The 13,484-nt window shown below is 42.1% G+C and overlaps 1 protein-coding gene across 4 annotated transcripts; it reads right to left on the bottom strand.

Annotated features, from left to right (window-relative positions):
- Positions 1-2,931: 2,931 nt before the first annotated feature.
- On the bottom strand, positions 2,932-13,295 carry TCEANC2 (transcription elongation factor A N-terminal and central domain containing 2). 4 transcript variants are annotated; one of them, XM_083510862.1, is made up of 5 exons: positions 13,277-13,295; positions 11,954-12,064; positions 10,391-10,532; positions 9,628-9,821; positions 2,932-4,239 (listed from the first exon to the last, which is right to left on the bottom strand). In XM_083510862.1, exons 2-5 carry the CDS (start codon positions 12,053-12,055, stop codon positions 4,051-4,053), a joined length of 627 nt encoding a protein of 208 aa, XP_083366988.1. In that variant the 5' UTR covers positions 12,056-12,064; positions 13,277-13,295; the 3' UTR covers positions 2,932-4,050. The 4 variants fall into 4 exon arrangements, with proteins under 4 accessions (XP_083366988.1, XP_083366989.1, XP_083366990.1 ...); XM_083510863.1 differs by lacking the exon at positions 13,277-13,295 and adding an exon at positions 12,746-12,875; XM_083510864.1 differs by lacking the exon at positions 13,277-13,295 and adding an exon at positions 12,746-12,840 and having other exon boundaries at positions 11,954-12,083.
- Positions 13,296-13,484: the final 189 nt, after the last annotated feature.

The raw sequence follows: 13,484 nt of genomic DNA, 5'->3' as shown, positions 1-13,484 counted from the left end.
GTTATAGTGGAATTCTCTCTCTCATGTTTGCTTTTCAAAAATGTCATTTTAAGAACCAGCCCATGTCAAACACTATCTTTTAGCTTCTTGTATGTTATGTGTATGGGACGCGGGTGGCGCTGTGGGTAAAACCTCAGTGCCTAGGACTTGCCGATCGTATGGTCAGCGGTTCGAATACCCACGGTGGGGTGAGCTCCCATCGTTCAGTCCCAGCTCCTGCCCATCTAGCAGTTTGAAAGCAGCCCCGGGTGCAAGTAGATAAATAGGGACCGCTTTATAGCGGGGAGGTAAACGGCGTTTCCATGTGCTGCGCTGGTCCTGGCTCACCAGTTGCAGCTTCGTCACGCTGGCCACGTGACCCGGAAGTGTCTTCAGACGGCGCCAGCTCACGGCCTCTAGAGTGAGATGAGCGCGCAACCCCAGAGTCGGTCATGACTGGCCTGTACGGGCAGGGGTACCTTTACCTTTATGTTATGTGTAAGTACATGGGCATGTTATTTATTTATTCTTACTGCTTATGTTTGCACTCTGTCCTTCTTGCCAGAGAACTCAAGAGCAACTTATATACGGTTCCCAGGATAAGATCAGTTTTGCAGAATGCAGGTCCAGAAATTGCCCTGCTTGGCTTCAGCAGTAGAACTGCATCATGGGCCTTTGTATCATTATTTTGAATAGAAAGTGGAAGAGTCTTATTTTGAAATCAAATGTGCAGGTCAGCCAATGCAGACTTTACACCCACATTACAGGTGTTGGGGAAAGCAGTTTTTTGTGTCATAGTGAAAATGCCTTTATTTTGCAACAGAGCAAGGAAGCACCAGAAAAGCCACTTAACACTTTGTTCACATTGATTTCAAATGACCTTGTTCCAATATGTACATTTCAAAACTGTGTTCTTCTATCTGTTAAGGACACAAACTATTTATGGGGGTTTTTTTTAGATATGGTGCCCTACATTCTGGGTTATATTGCTTCTTGTATCACAGCCTGAATTTAGACATTGTATCTATTTTTACCCTTCCAAAATATAACAATATTTCCTGAAGAGTCATTGTCTGGTTATATTCTAGCCAGGAAGAATTCTGAAAACATCCTTCTTCTTAACTTTTATTATAACCAGGCTGTTCTTTCCAACATACTCCAAATTGGGGTAATATTGTAAAACTATTTTCAGGTGGTTTTTATTAAGCAGTAATATTTGTTCCAAGGGATGCGGGTGGTGCTGTGGGTTAAACCACAGAGCCTAGGACTTGCCGATCAGAAGGTCAGCGGTTCAAATCCCCGTGACGGGGTGAGCTCCCGTTGCTCAGTCCCTGCTCCTGCCCACCTAGCAGTTCAAAAGCATGTCAAAGTGCAAGTAGATAAATAGGCGGGAAGGTAAACGGCGTTTGCGCCAACATAGCAAACACTTGAGGGGTAAAGTAATGACTTGCGTGAGTTGAAATAGCTATCAGAGCGGCGTTTCCCGCTCTGGCGGGAAGGTAAACGTTTCCGTGCGCTGCTCTGGTTCGCCAGAAGGGGCTTAGTCATGCTGGCCAAATGACCTGGAAGCTGTATGCCGGCTCCCTTGGCCAATAAAGCGAGATGAGCGCCGCAACCCCAGAGTCAGTCACGACTGGACCTAGTGGTCAGGGGTCCCTTTACCTTTTTAATATTTGTTCCAACTCTCATCTTAACAGGGGCAGTTTTGTCTTATCTTAAATATACTGCAGTTTTGTAGACTGAAAATCACCAACTGAGGAACAGGCATAGAAACGGTATGCATAGAACTAGTGTAGGGAACCTTAGACCCACCTGATGTTGCTGGACTTCACAACTCCCTTAATCTCTACCTAGCATGGCCAATAGCAAGGGACAATGGGAGTTGTACTTCAGCAACATCTGGAGGACCAAAGGCTCCCCACACCTGATATTTTTAAAATGCCTTATTTCATGTTTGTTTACATATTGGTTTTACTGCAACGTGCTCACATCTTTCTTCCAACAGTCCATGTGCGCGCTTAGGAAAACTCCCACCTCCCCCTTAGCCAGGCATTTACGGACATCAAGTCTTCCTGGGACGGCTTTTGACAGAAGGAATCTAAATGAGAAGTGCTAGCAGAACTCCCTTTGCGCTTTGTCCTAATTGTTTTCATACTATCTTGCTCTGCTTTAAAGCAAAATCGTTCACAGAGTAACTTGTATAAACACACTCTGAATGTAAATATACACTTAAAAGACTTAATTCCCACTTACCGTCTGATGATATACTTTGGTTTTCTAGCCTCCCACTTCCTTTCAGTGTGTCTTGTGTCATTGACTCCTCTGTTCTCCACTATAATGTTCAGAGCTTATCTGCTATTTGTTCTTAAATTCAGTGCTGCCTTGACCGCACACAGTATGTTACATTATAGTAGGAGACTTAATACCAAGATGAAGCTCTTTTGAACTGTGTTAAAACTTTTCAAGTACACGCAGTTGATCTGGATTGTTTTAATTTCTGTGGGGGAAAGCGTTCCAACACGGCTCATGCATGAGTGTAAAGGACTTTTGCAACTGGACCCTTATCTCCTACAGCACCATCTCCGCAGATTCTCCAGAACAGATTTTTTGGAGGTGTAGGTGGATGGAGACTAAGATTATGCCACCTTGTGCAATACTGAATTTCACCCAACATTTTTTGAAAAGGCCATTTCTCCCCATAGAAGATTATAGTTTAATATCTCACAACATTCTTGTTTGTATCAGTCTGAAGGTGAGGCAGGGGAGTTGTCATTGGGTTGTTGTTTTTTTTAAAAAAGACCAACTGGTGAGGATGAGGTAGTAACATTTTAGGGCAAGGTAAAGTACTGGAAAAGGAAGTAGGAAGGTTCAGGACATATTTAGGTAGATGGTTTGAAAGCATTGGTATTTACACAGTACCTGCAATTTACACTTATTTTCCTTACGCAATCACAGCTTTAGGCAGTTTATTATGCATATATGAATAGAAAGGGACTCTTACTTACTGGGCTCTGGAAGCCCTTGTAAGATTTTGCAGGGCCATCCAAAGGCTTTTCCTTTGCAGAAACAGCTTTTCAAGCTCTGCACCTTGCTTACAGGGTCCTGGGAATGTTGCACAAAGCCTCTGGTAGGCTGCAGAGAAATCTTGGATGGCAGAGGCTGCTCCTCGGATTGTTCTGATTTCATGCTATTTTGCCGTTGCATATGGACCCCTAGAACCTCAGTGTACATTATACAGCAGAACTGTTTTCATACCCACCCATAACAGTGCACAGAAAAAGGTCTACTTGCCCTTTCAGACCAATTAGGTATCATAATCCCATGGCACTATTGATGTAAAACGTAACCTATGCCACCACGGGCTCTTGCTGGTCTTGTTGGCCAAGTGCATCAAATGTTATTTCCTCCTCAATGTAAACTCACAGTTCTTAAAAGCCACTGCAGAATGCAATTCTTCAGAGCAGGGTAGGGATCCTGTGCCCCCCCACCTAGATGTTATCTGGCTTCGACCCCATTACTGAAAATGCTGGCTGGGGCTGATGGAAGGGCCACAGGTTCCTTACCCCTGCTTCAAAGTACATAGATATGAAGGCCGAGCAGATAATGGTAGAGGAAATGTGCAAAAGAGGTGATTTGATGCTGGAGGATGGCAGGCGGCGCAAGCTTCAGTTTACAAACTAACTACATCTGGTCACCAGAGTTTCTTTTAAGCATACTAGCCAGTCCCTGTGATGAAGCCCACAAAGGTTTGTGCCATACACTCTTGGGAAGAGAATATCACAAAGACCTGGCCTCTTACCAGCTGAAATTACCTTCCAGGCTGCTTAAAGGTAAAGTAGAGTAATTTCCTTTCCCGTTCCTCTTAACCCTCTGAACTGCAAACCGCCCTTTGCATCAAATGAGAACTTGACATTGAAGGGATATCCTGAAACACTCTTTGATAGTACTGAACAATTATGTGGTTAATATATTCACTAATATTCAAAGAAATAGAAGTGATTCCCTCCATTATTTCATAATACAGTTATGCCTATCCCCACTGCTGCACCCCTTCTGCAAAAGGCCTTTGAGTCACTTTTTGTAGCTTTGCACAAGCACGCTAGGTGACAGCACACCACTTTGCACTTGTGTCCGCGTCTCAGGCTTGTGCTTTAAAGCGAATACGAGGGCTCGCACAGTCCTGCGGTAGGGCGCGCTAATGAGACGGGATGAGAGATGAAAAGCTTCTCGCTCAATATTTTCCGCCAGCGGGTGACCAATCTGAAAACAGAAAGAAAGAAATGAGATCCTTACATTTAATAAGGAGACTAACTGTTTGAAATTGGAGGCTGGTTTCTTAATCAGCTCAAATTCAAGGAAATCCACTTCACATCACAAGTAAAACAGGAAGAGCAATTTAATTTCACTCCAGCAATTAAAGAACAAGGCAGTGTGGTCAGTCGCTTTCTTTGCCAGCCCAACAGGAAACTAATCTGCAGCCAACCTGGGGTATCAGGTTCAAGTGCAATTACGAACAGGGTAATACTGCCTCCGATAACATTCAGTGATACAAGACACTTTTGATAGCATTTCAAACTCAACTCCAAAACCAAAACCTGGATGTTCTAAATACTTGGCAGGGCCGACTGGCAGGGCTGTAAAGGGAAATGCAGACTCTGTGAGCAAGTGTAAGGAGGTGTAATTAAGAAAACAGAAAGGGATTTGCTAAATGTTAATTATGAAGTTATTGCTTCAACATGTGCCAAGTTATGTAATTTGGCACAGCTGAGACATCTAAATAAATTATATAGAAATAAATGAAAAGCAACTATTGCCTACCAAGAAAGGGTTTATTTCTCTTTTGGCCATTAGTGCTGAGGAATTCTGTATTTGGGGAGAATCCAGAATGTTCAATTGTTACTATCTTCAGGCTTATTTTCACCTCTGCTGTGGTATAACCACTTCCCACTCTTTGCGGAATCTTATATCTAAATTTTAGTACTCTGCTGAAATCACTGACCCTCCTCATCACCCATAAGATTACTGATCTTTGCAGGGTTGTGGATCTAAAACACACTGTCCAAAGCTCACTGCTCCAATTATTTTGAATAGCTTCTAATTCTAACTCTTGCCTCTCATATTTTGCTCACAGCTCACCTCTGGTGGTTCATGAAAATGCATATGGCACTTCTTTGTGTGAGTAACAATGGCTCTTGTGGGGAAGATTCAAATAGTAGGACAGGGAGTTTTGATTATACTGGTGAATACACAGAACAGGACCTTCTCAGCGGTGGCTTCCCCGTTCTTGCAATTAGATTCCACGTGAGAGAAGGCAAGCCCCATCGCTTGTTAACTTTAAAGTGGCCTTAAAAACTTGTTTTTAAAAACATGGCCTCTGAAGGCCATTTTTGTTTTACTGTCTGTGGAATGTTGGCTAGTGTACATTGCATCGTACTGGATATTTAAGTGCTTAATGATTTTATTTTTGGATTTGCATTGCATAGAGTTCTAAACTGCTTTGAGAAGCATTTTAGCCTGAAAAGCGGTCTAAAAGTCTAATAACTACATTTACTAGCCCTTGGGTTCCAATTAGAAAAGAATGGCATCGGCTGCCAATTAGCTTCCGGGCTAAGTGTGAGGTGCTGGTTCTAGTGTACAAAGTCCTATACAGCTTGGGATCAGGATACAATAGTCTCAACCCTTTATATATTCTACTGATCATTATGTCCTTCAGGAGAAGGCCTGTTCCCATACTATATAGGAATCAGGCTTTTAATGTGGCAGCTCCTACTTACTGGAATCCTGCCCTGCTCCTACACCCCAGCAATTAAATACTGGACAGGCTCCATCTCCATTGTTTTATTATTTATTTAATAAATTAAAAGAATGATATTATGCTTTGCCAGGGATCATAATGGCTTAATCCAACACTGATGGGGGATGGCCAGAAGGGGTTCAACAGAAGAAGATACTCTGTGTTTTAAACTATTACCACCCTGGCCTTTGAAGTTCTCAGCATGAGTAGGGATGTCACATTCCCTCCCCCCCCCCCCAAAAAAAAAATTAGGCTCCTTTGCCCAACAGCCAACTTGCTAGTAGGCAGAAGCAAGTTCAGCAAGTATATTATTCCCCAACACTGTGGTGTCACTGGAAAAGACTGCAAATAGTTTGCATTATATATGAATCTTATACAGTGGTACCTCGGGTTACATACGCTTCAGGTTACATACGCTTCAGGTTACAGACTCCACTAACCCAGAAATAGTGCTTCAGGTTAAGAACTTTGCTTCAGGATAAGAACAGAAATTGGGCTCCGGCGGTGCAGCGGCAGCAGGAGGCCCCATTAGCTAAAGTGGTGCTTCAGGTTAAGAACAGCTTCAGGTTAAGAACGGACCTCCGGAACAAATTAAGTACTTAACCCGAGGTACCACTGTATTAGATAAGCATTTCCCATGAAGAACAGTTAAGATGCTACCTTGCACACCTAGTTTCCCCATTTGTACATTGCAGCAAAATGCAATTTACCAGCCCTTCAGCAGCAAATGAATTTCAGAGTGACCCACACTCAATTAAAAATAAAAACATATTATATAATAATGATTAAAACTGAAACGATTGGTTAGCAGATGGATGCTATAAAGACAATTTGTTTCACAATTAGGCAGATGCAGGCAGTCACTAAGAGTAGTAGGGAGATAGTAGGGGTCGTTATTATTTCAACTGTCTGCTTGCTATGGCACTGAGGAGTTGCTAGGTTGTTTTTTCCTCCTAATCTTGCTTTGCATTGGTTAAAAAAGATTCTCATTCAGCAGCTATCTTAACATCTGCACAAATACAAGGTGAAGGAGAGTGACAGCAGTGACCAGCCAGATGCAACAAGAGTAACGGATGGAAAAAGAAGGTAGAGGCAGCATATCAATCAGGTGCAGGGAAGCTCTGGCTCTCCAGATGTTGCCGAACTACAACTCCCATCATCCTTGGCCATGCTTGCTAGAGCTGGTGCGAAATTTAGTTCAGCAACATCTGGCAGGCAAAAGGCTCTTGGTACCCAATATATATGTTTGCACTAGGTGGAAATAAAAGAGCCCTGAACATGCAGACCCAGCCTTTTGGCAAAAGTGGAGAAGCACATATATGAATAGTAATGAGCCAGGAAAACAATCCCAATTAAAACTGGCTTCTGGCTACTGACTTCTCCAGATCAGCAACATCAAGCATGTATCTGAAGAGTTACATACATGGCAGAGTTGAAGCTGAGTGCTCCAGCTTCAGGACCCAACATTAGCTCCTTAGCAGAAACGGTGCATGATTTTCTGACCAGAGTTGACAAGGACTGTAAACACTGCTTCTAAATTTTGCACTGCAATTCCTGAGGGCCTTGACGTGCCATTTAAAGGATAATTAATGAATACATTAAAAGTATAATTATTATGGAGTTTAATATAGCAGGCAAACTGATCATTAAGGCTTAGAGAGAATTCTTGTTGTGTTCATTACTTAAGAATACCACAGGGATCTGATATTTACCACCACTTTGTACACTATTGACCCTCTCTGTAGGTTCTCACAATAAACTTTGATTTACAAACACTTAATTACGGATATAAAGTTTGCCTGAAATACAGAGCATCCAAAGGGCTTTAGCACAGATTTAGTGCATTAAAATATTGTGTGATCTCCAGTGTTGCACAAGCAGGCTTTTGCTCACACTATGGGACTTTGCTCCCCCCCCCCCCGCAGCTCCTTGAGGACCCCCAAAATTTGCTCCAGAGTCCCAATCCATGGGAACTGAAGGGGGGGAGGAGAAGGGAAAGCCAGTTCTGCTGCTGTGCTAATACCATGCGGTACTGTCCATTGAGATTAACAACCCATTTCCATGCTTTCCTTTCTTTGAATTATTGGAATGATATGTACATGCTGGCTATGCAAAAGCAAATGTTTTTTCTACTCCTCCTACCCGTCAGTTAGAGTCCAGGGTCATGTAGAGTCCATGGTCTTCTAACACATGACTCTGCTCAACTTTATAATCATAGTAAGATTATAGTAGTATATTATGATTATATAATCATATTAAGATTTCCTAGTTCCACCCCATACCTTCTGCAGTTAGGCAGGTAACAACTAGGGAGGGAGCTTTCTCAGTTGTAGTGCCCATACACAGAATGTCCCTCCCAGGTGCCAAATCTGATGTCTTTTCCAGCACCAAGTAAAGAGCTTTTCATTTGCCCAGGCCGTTCTGCAGGCCACGGAACTGAATTCCAACTGAAAATGTTTTCTAATTCTGCTGCTTCTATCGTTCTGCACACTTTTCTCATTTCTGCTGATTGTATACAGTGCCTTATTTTATTTGATATTGTTCATAGGACCCTTGAGAGCTACTCTCAAGCTTTGCGAATTTGGGAAGGGTGTCAATATTTTAAATAAGTTATTGTTGTTGCAGATCCTGTACACGAGCTTTTTTCTATACCCTCCTCATTACAAAGAATATATTTGGGGGGAAAGGACAGTGAAAATTCCTAACAATAGATTTCAGTCTTAGGATCAGACGGTACTTTTGCAGCCACCTACAGAAAGGTTTTCTCATTCTACAACACCAAAAGATGAATTTCCATGTAATTTCTCACAATGCTGCAAAAACCTTTTTTAAATTATTTATTTATTTAACTATTGCTTTCTTCCTTCCCCGCTGATTGAAGAGGTGAAGACAGATGGAACATTTTTAGAGCACTGGGGATGGGTTGGAAACACACCCATTGCATTCAATATAAAATCTACATTAGTTTTATTTCTAGGAAGAAAGATCCTGCTCTGTAAATTGAGGGTGTCTCAGTTTCATTGAGAAAAAGCCAGCTATAGATAGTGCTGACTAGATATCGCCTATGATGCTAATCAGCACACACAATCTCTGGTGCAGCTTTGAAACTTAAAAAAATTCAGGGGGAAGACATATAAGTGAACACACTTATGTATAGGGCTTAAAACCTTTTTAAAAAATCAGATAGTCTTGCTGGCACATGACATTCTGTACAATTCTATGCAGCAGAATTCCCACATCAGCAAGGGGTTGGACTAGATGACCCTTGGAGTGCTTTCCACCACCATGATTCTCTGAGAAGAGCAAGAAATCTGCTGCACAGACTCATGGAGAGAATAATAACGTCTCCTCATATTTCAGCAGGCTGCCTGCTTTTAATACCCAGCCATCTGATGACTGAAGGACACTGTTCCTGACAACCCTGAAATCACTGGATGAGATTATGTTTCAACTGTTTCAGAATATTTTTTGTTTTGTTTTGCTGTTGCAACTTGGGCTCCTTTGGGAGAAAGAGGCATGGTGTAAATAAAATAACATAATGTCACATAAATAATAGTTAAATCACTATAGGCAAGGTTACACATTTTTCCCCTAATTTAAAAAAAAAGTAAGTTGCAAATCATTCAGTTTGTTGTTATGTGTACAACATGCAAATTATAAATACAGACTCATATCCACTATAAAGTTCAACTAGAATTTAAACCTTATGCCTCTTCTCACTAAGATCAGCACTTTTCCATTTTGAATTCCTGGCATCTGTCCTAAATCCGTAACAGAACCACCCCAACTTTGTAAATAAAAATGCTTCTCATTCAAAGCCATTTTCAGAAAATGAGTAATAAAAAACACAGTACCTCCAGCTCTAGAGCTTCAGCAAGTAGCTTCTGTGCATTCTGCCTAAGCTTCTCTGTCCTGGGATTACTCCTCACTTCTATTGAGGGTCTATTTGAATGGTCTTTGATGAATGTTCGCCACTCAGTATACACTTCTTTGGCAAGAGCGGCCACATCCTGATCTGAATGCTTGCGCATCTTGTTCACTGTATGACCTTGCAGAAGATGAAAGCAACACAAAGTCTTAGCACACATTAATACATACTAGTATGAATGAAACTTCTATAAACTGAGGGCAAGCTTGAAAGCACCTGGAATCAGTAACAGGGGTGAAAAAGACTTGCCATGAGATGGACTGACATTTGGCTGCTTTGCCAGCAGTTTCCAGGCCAGTGTTATTTCCACCAAAGCCTGCTATAAGCCCAGAGATTTAGCACAGCAGTTATGACAGCTGGAACATCTGTATACATCTTCACTTCTCTATACGAGTTCTTGACTAATTCATTGTATTTAAATATATTTAAAGCTGCCTTGGTAACTTTGGTTATTGCTAGAGGTATAATGACCAACTAAGACAGCTAACATAAGATCAGCGAGGGCAAAGAGTGGGGAAAGGTCTTTAACATGGACACTTAAAATGCCAGTCAGGTTTAAGTTCACATTATTTATATATATATATATTCAACATGCCAAGCATTTTTAAAATGAGCACAACAGATAGGTCTGTTTATTCAAATGAACCACATACATATTTCCAATGGAAACTTAAAAAAAAGAATGTTACCTATTTTTGTTGAAAGTAAAACTTCTTTGGAGGGTATTTTCTTCTTTAATTCCATTAAAGCTTCAATTAGATTCTCCTTAGACTGAACTGAAAGCTCTAGCATAGATTTCCATCTTTTTATATCTTCTATAACCACAACTCTCTGCAAAGAACAATCATCATTAGGAGACAGAAAGAGGCACACATAACTTATTTCAGATAAATGTACTGTATTCTGTGTCAGCTAATATGATTGCTATTGACTTATGAATTATTAAATATGACAGGTAGACTAAGTGCAGGAAATCTAGGTAATCCAAACAGACGAATACTTGTTTCACAGTAAGTCCCTGATGTGAAGTAAATGAGAGAAATCTAGAAAGCAAAATAAACTCATTAGACTGCCATCTTCAATCCACTTACTATTCTGAAGTGAGTGTTTTAAGCAGGGTTTTTTAAAACAAAACAAAACATGAAAACACCTCATTGTATTGTCAACTACCAGCTCTTATTTTTCATCTCATCCCAATGTAAGGTCATCCCTGCACTTACCAAATATTTTTTTCAAGCCCAGCCCATCATACAAATTCTTCATTCCAAATCTCAGTAGGCCAAACCCCTCAAGCAAATATAACGCCCCCCTCCTGACTTGGTCCACTGTAAGCTAACTTTTTGCTTCACTGATGCAGCGCTTTTTATTGTCAGCCTTTACATGGACTTCTTGCAGTTTCTTCACCACTTTGGACCCACTCCTTCTACCAGGGGAGGGGAACCTGTGGCCCTCTAGCACCTGCTGGACCCTTAACTCCCATCAGCCCCAGACAGCATGGCCAATAATCAAGAGATGATAGATGCTGTAGCCCAGCTCATCAAAGTAAAGTGCATCATCAAAGCAGGTTCACTGAAGCTTTTGAACTACCGCACTGGGACCTCTCTAGCAGGAACGGTTTGTAAACAGCATGCACAGTGTCAGATCCATCCCCACAGCACCCTCAAGCCTCTCCTGAAGGTGGGGGGGGGGACACCCTGCTGCATGTGGTGAGTTAAGGCATATAAGGCTAAAGGGAAAGGGAGAAGAAAGGGCAGGGAAGTCATCTTGCAACCAACCACTTCTGCCCACATTTCTCTGGATCCAACCCATACTATAAAAGATGCGTTTCTGACTACTTTAGGGAACCTTAATAGTTCACTGTGCAACATGTTAATTAATTATTTTGTTCCAACAACTGAGAAGGGACTAACCACACCCACCCAGACCCAAGTACTTATTGCCCTATAGGATTTTGTACCTACCTATCTCTCAAAATAACTTCTGCTTTGCTAGTATTTATTTATTTTGTATACTGCCCTTCATCTGAAGATCACAAGGTGGTTCACAACATCAAGAAATGAAAGGAAAACACAAAATACACAATAAAACGAAAACAAACCAATAACCCTCCTCCTTTGCTTGGCTAAGTTTCGCCTTCCCTATCTGTTCACTCAGAAACACTGTCAAGCTATCTGAAACGAAAGGACAGCCATAACATATTACAGTAGACATTTAATGAAATTAGAATAATTTGGGCATATCCAATATCTTACCTTCAGAGATTCTATAGTAGCTTGCTTGTAAATCTTTTCTCCAGGATCTTTCTCCTTAGGGTGTCCTTCAGTTCTGGGTTTTCGTATAACAAACTTATCCATAACACAGTCCTTAAAGAGACAGAAGCCACTGAATGGAGCAAAAAGACAATTCTGTTTCAAAGGCCGGATGTGTGTAGAACATCTGGGGTTGATACAGATCTTGCAGCTATAACTAACACAGCACAGTGCCCATTAATCTGAAGAAAATGATGATAGCAGGAATGGAGTGGGGGAGGAAAGAGACTTTCATACTCTAACTGGCAGCTTGGAATAAAATCACAGCACCTGAGTTAATAATGTGTAACAACAGAAGACAGAGAAGAAAACTGGGTATCAGACCACAAGCACTCAAACCTCTCAGAGGCAACAATGGTTTGATAGAGACCAGGAGTTAACAGCCTTCAAAGAAAGGACTGTTTGGAGTCATGCCCTCTGTTTTGGATGTTCTTCCTCAACTACAGATTTGAGAAGGCCTCCTATTAGCACCCAGGGTAAGAGGGCGATCGGTTAGCTACTATTCCTTCCTATATTGCAAGCCGACCAGACAATAGAAAAAGGACGAAGAACATTCACAATGCAGGCTTGATGATCAAAGCGAGTTAAAAGGCAGGCAATGCTGTGAAACCCTGAGAAAAATTATGGCCGAGAAGGATGGGCAGAATTTGGGGGAGAGACCATGGTCTGAAGCGCCTGAGCTCAGGGCAAGCCTCTTACGTCGAGGGAATGGTGGTGGACTTGCGGTGGACTCACCTGGGAAGGAGCAGCACTCGCCCAAGATGCTTCCCGGCTGCCTATTAGCTTCCGGTATTGCAGCTCCCATCGCACCTCCAGCCTCCCCGAACTACATTTCCCGGCAGGTCTTGCGGCGCGCTCTGTTTTAGCTCTCACGGTGTCTCTTCTTCCAATCACACGCCACTAAGTCATTCATGGAGGCAGCCTATTGTTTTTTAAGGGCGATGGCTACTCAGAAGTACGTCCTGTTAAATTTAGTGGGGCTTACTCCCATGAAAGTAGAATTAGGATTGCAGTTTAAGTAGCACAACACTCATCATGGAGATGAAAGCTGCATGGTTCCTTAGAACTTTCCCCCCAAGGGAGAGAGAAAGAGAGAGCGCGCCGTTCAGGAAACTGGGGAAATCTAGGATTTTTAGCGTAGTTGTGGTTGGACAGCGATCATGTTCATACTGTTTCTAACGTAACGCTTCTGTCGCGTGGAAAGTGTCCTAAAATTGCTCTAAAATCATCAATTCCAAGACAGTGAGAGTACTTTGATTTTATTACTTCCAAACCAGAGGCAGGAAGGACCAAGACGGGTGTGGATTTGTGTTTAACGCCCCACCACCACCATCCATCAGCCCTCATGTTGCAGGAAGCAATGTCGGCCTCCGTTCAGTTGCCTCCTCAGAGCCGATCTCCGAGCCAAAATCCAGCGCGCTCAGTTGCATTGAGAAGCCTCGCGCTCCCTTGAACGTTCACGCAGAAACCTTAT

The sequence above is a fragment of the Podarcis liolepis genome (genome assembly GCF_965112155.1).
Source record: "Podarcis liolepis genome assembly, chromosome: 6".
Lineage (NCBI taxonomy): Eukaryota > Metazoa > Chordata > Lepidosauria > Squamata > Lacertidae > Podarcis > Podarcis liolepis.
This window is presented reverse-complemented; position numbering and strand designations above follow the sequence as displayed.

Bases quoted from the DNA above. Each gene is read 5' to 3' on its own strand.
- TCEANC2 (XM_083510862.1), bottom strand. From the start codon at position 12,055: ATGGATAAGTTTGTTATACGAAAACCCAGAACTGAAGGACACCCTAAG. The intron at 10,533-11,953 runs GTAAGATATTGG...TGTTCTTTGCAG, and splicing joins CTACTATAGAATCTCTGAAG to AGAGTTGTGGTTATAGAAGA. The intron at 9,822-10,390 runs GTAACATTCTTT...ATCTTCTGCAAG, and splicing joins TTTACTTTCAACAAAAATAG to GTCATACAGTGAACAAGATG.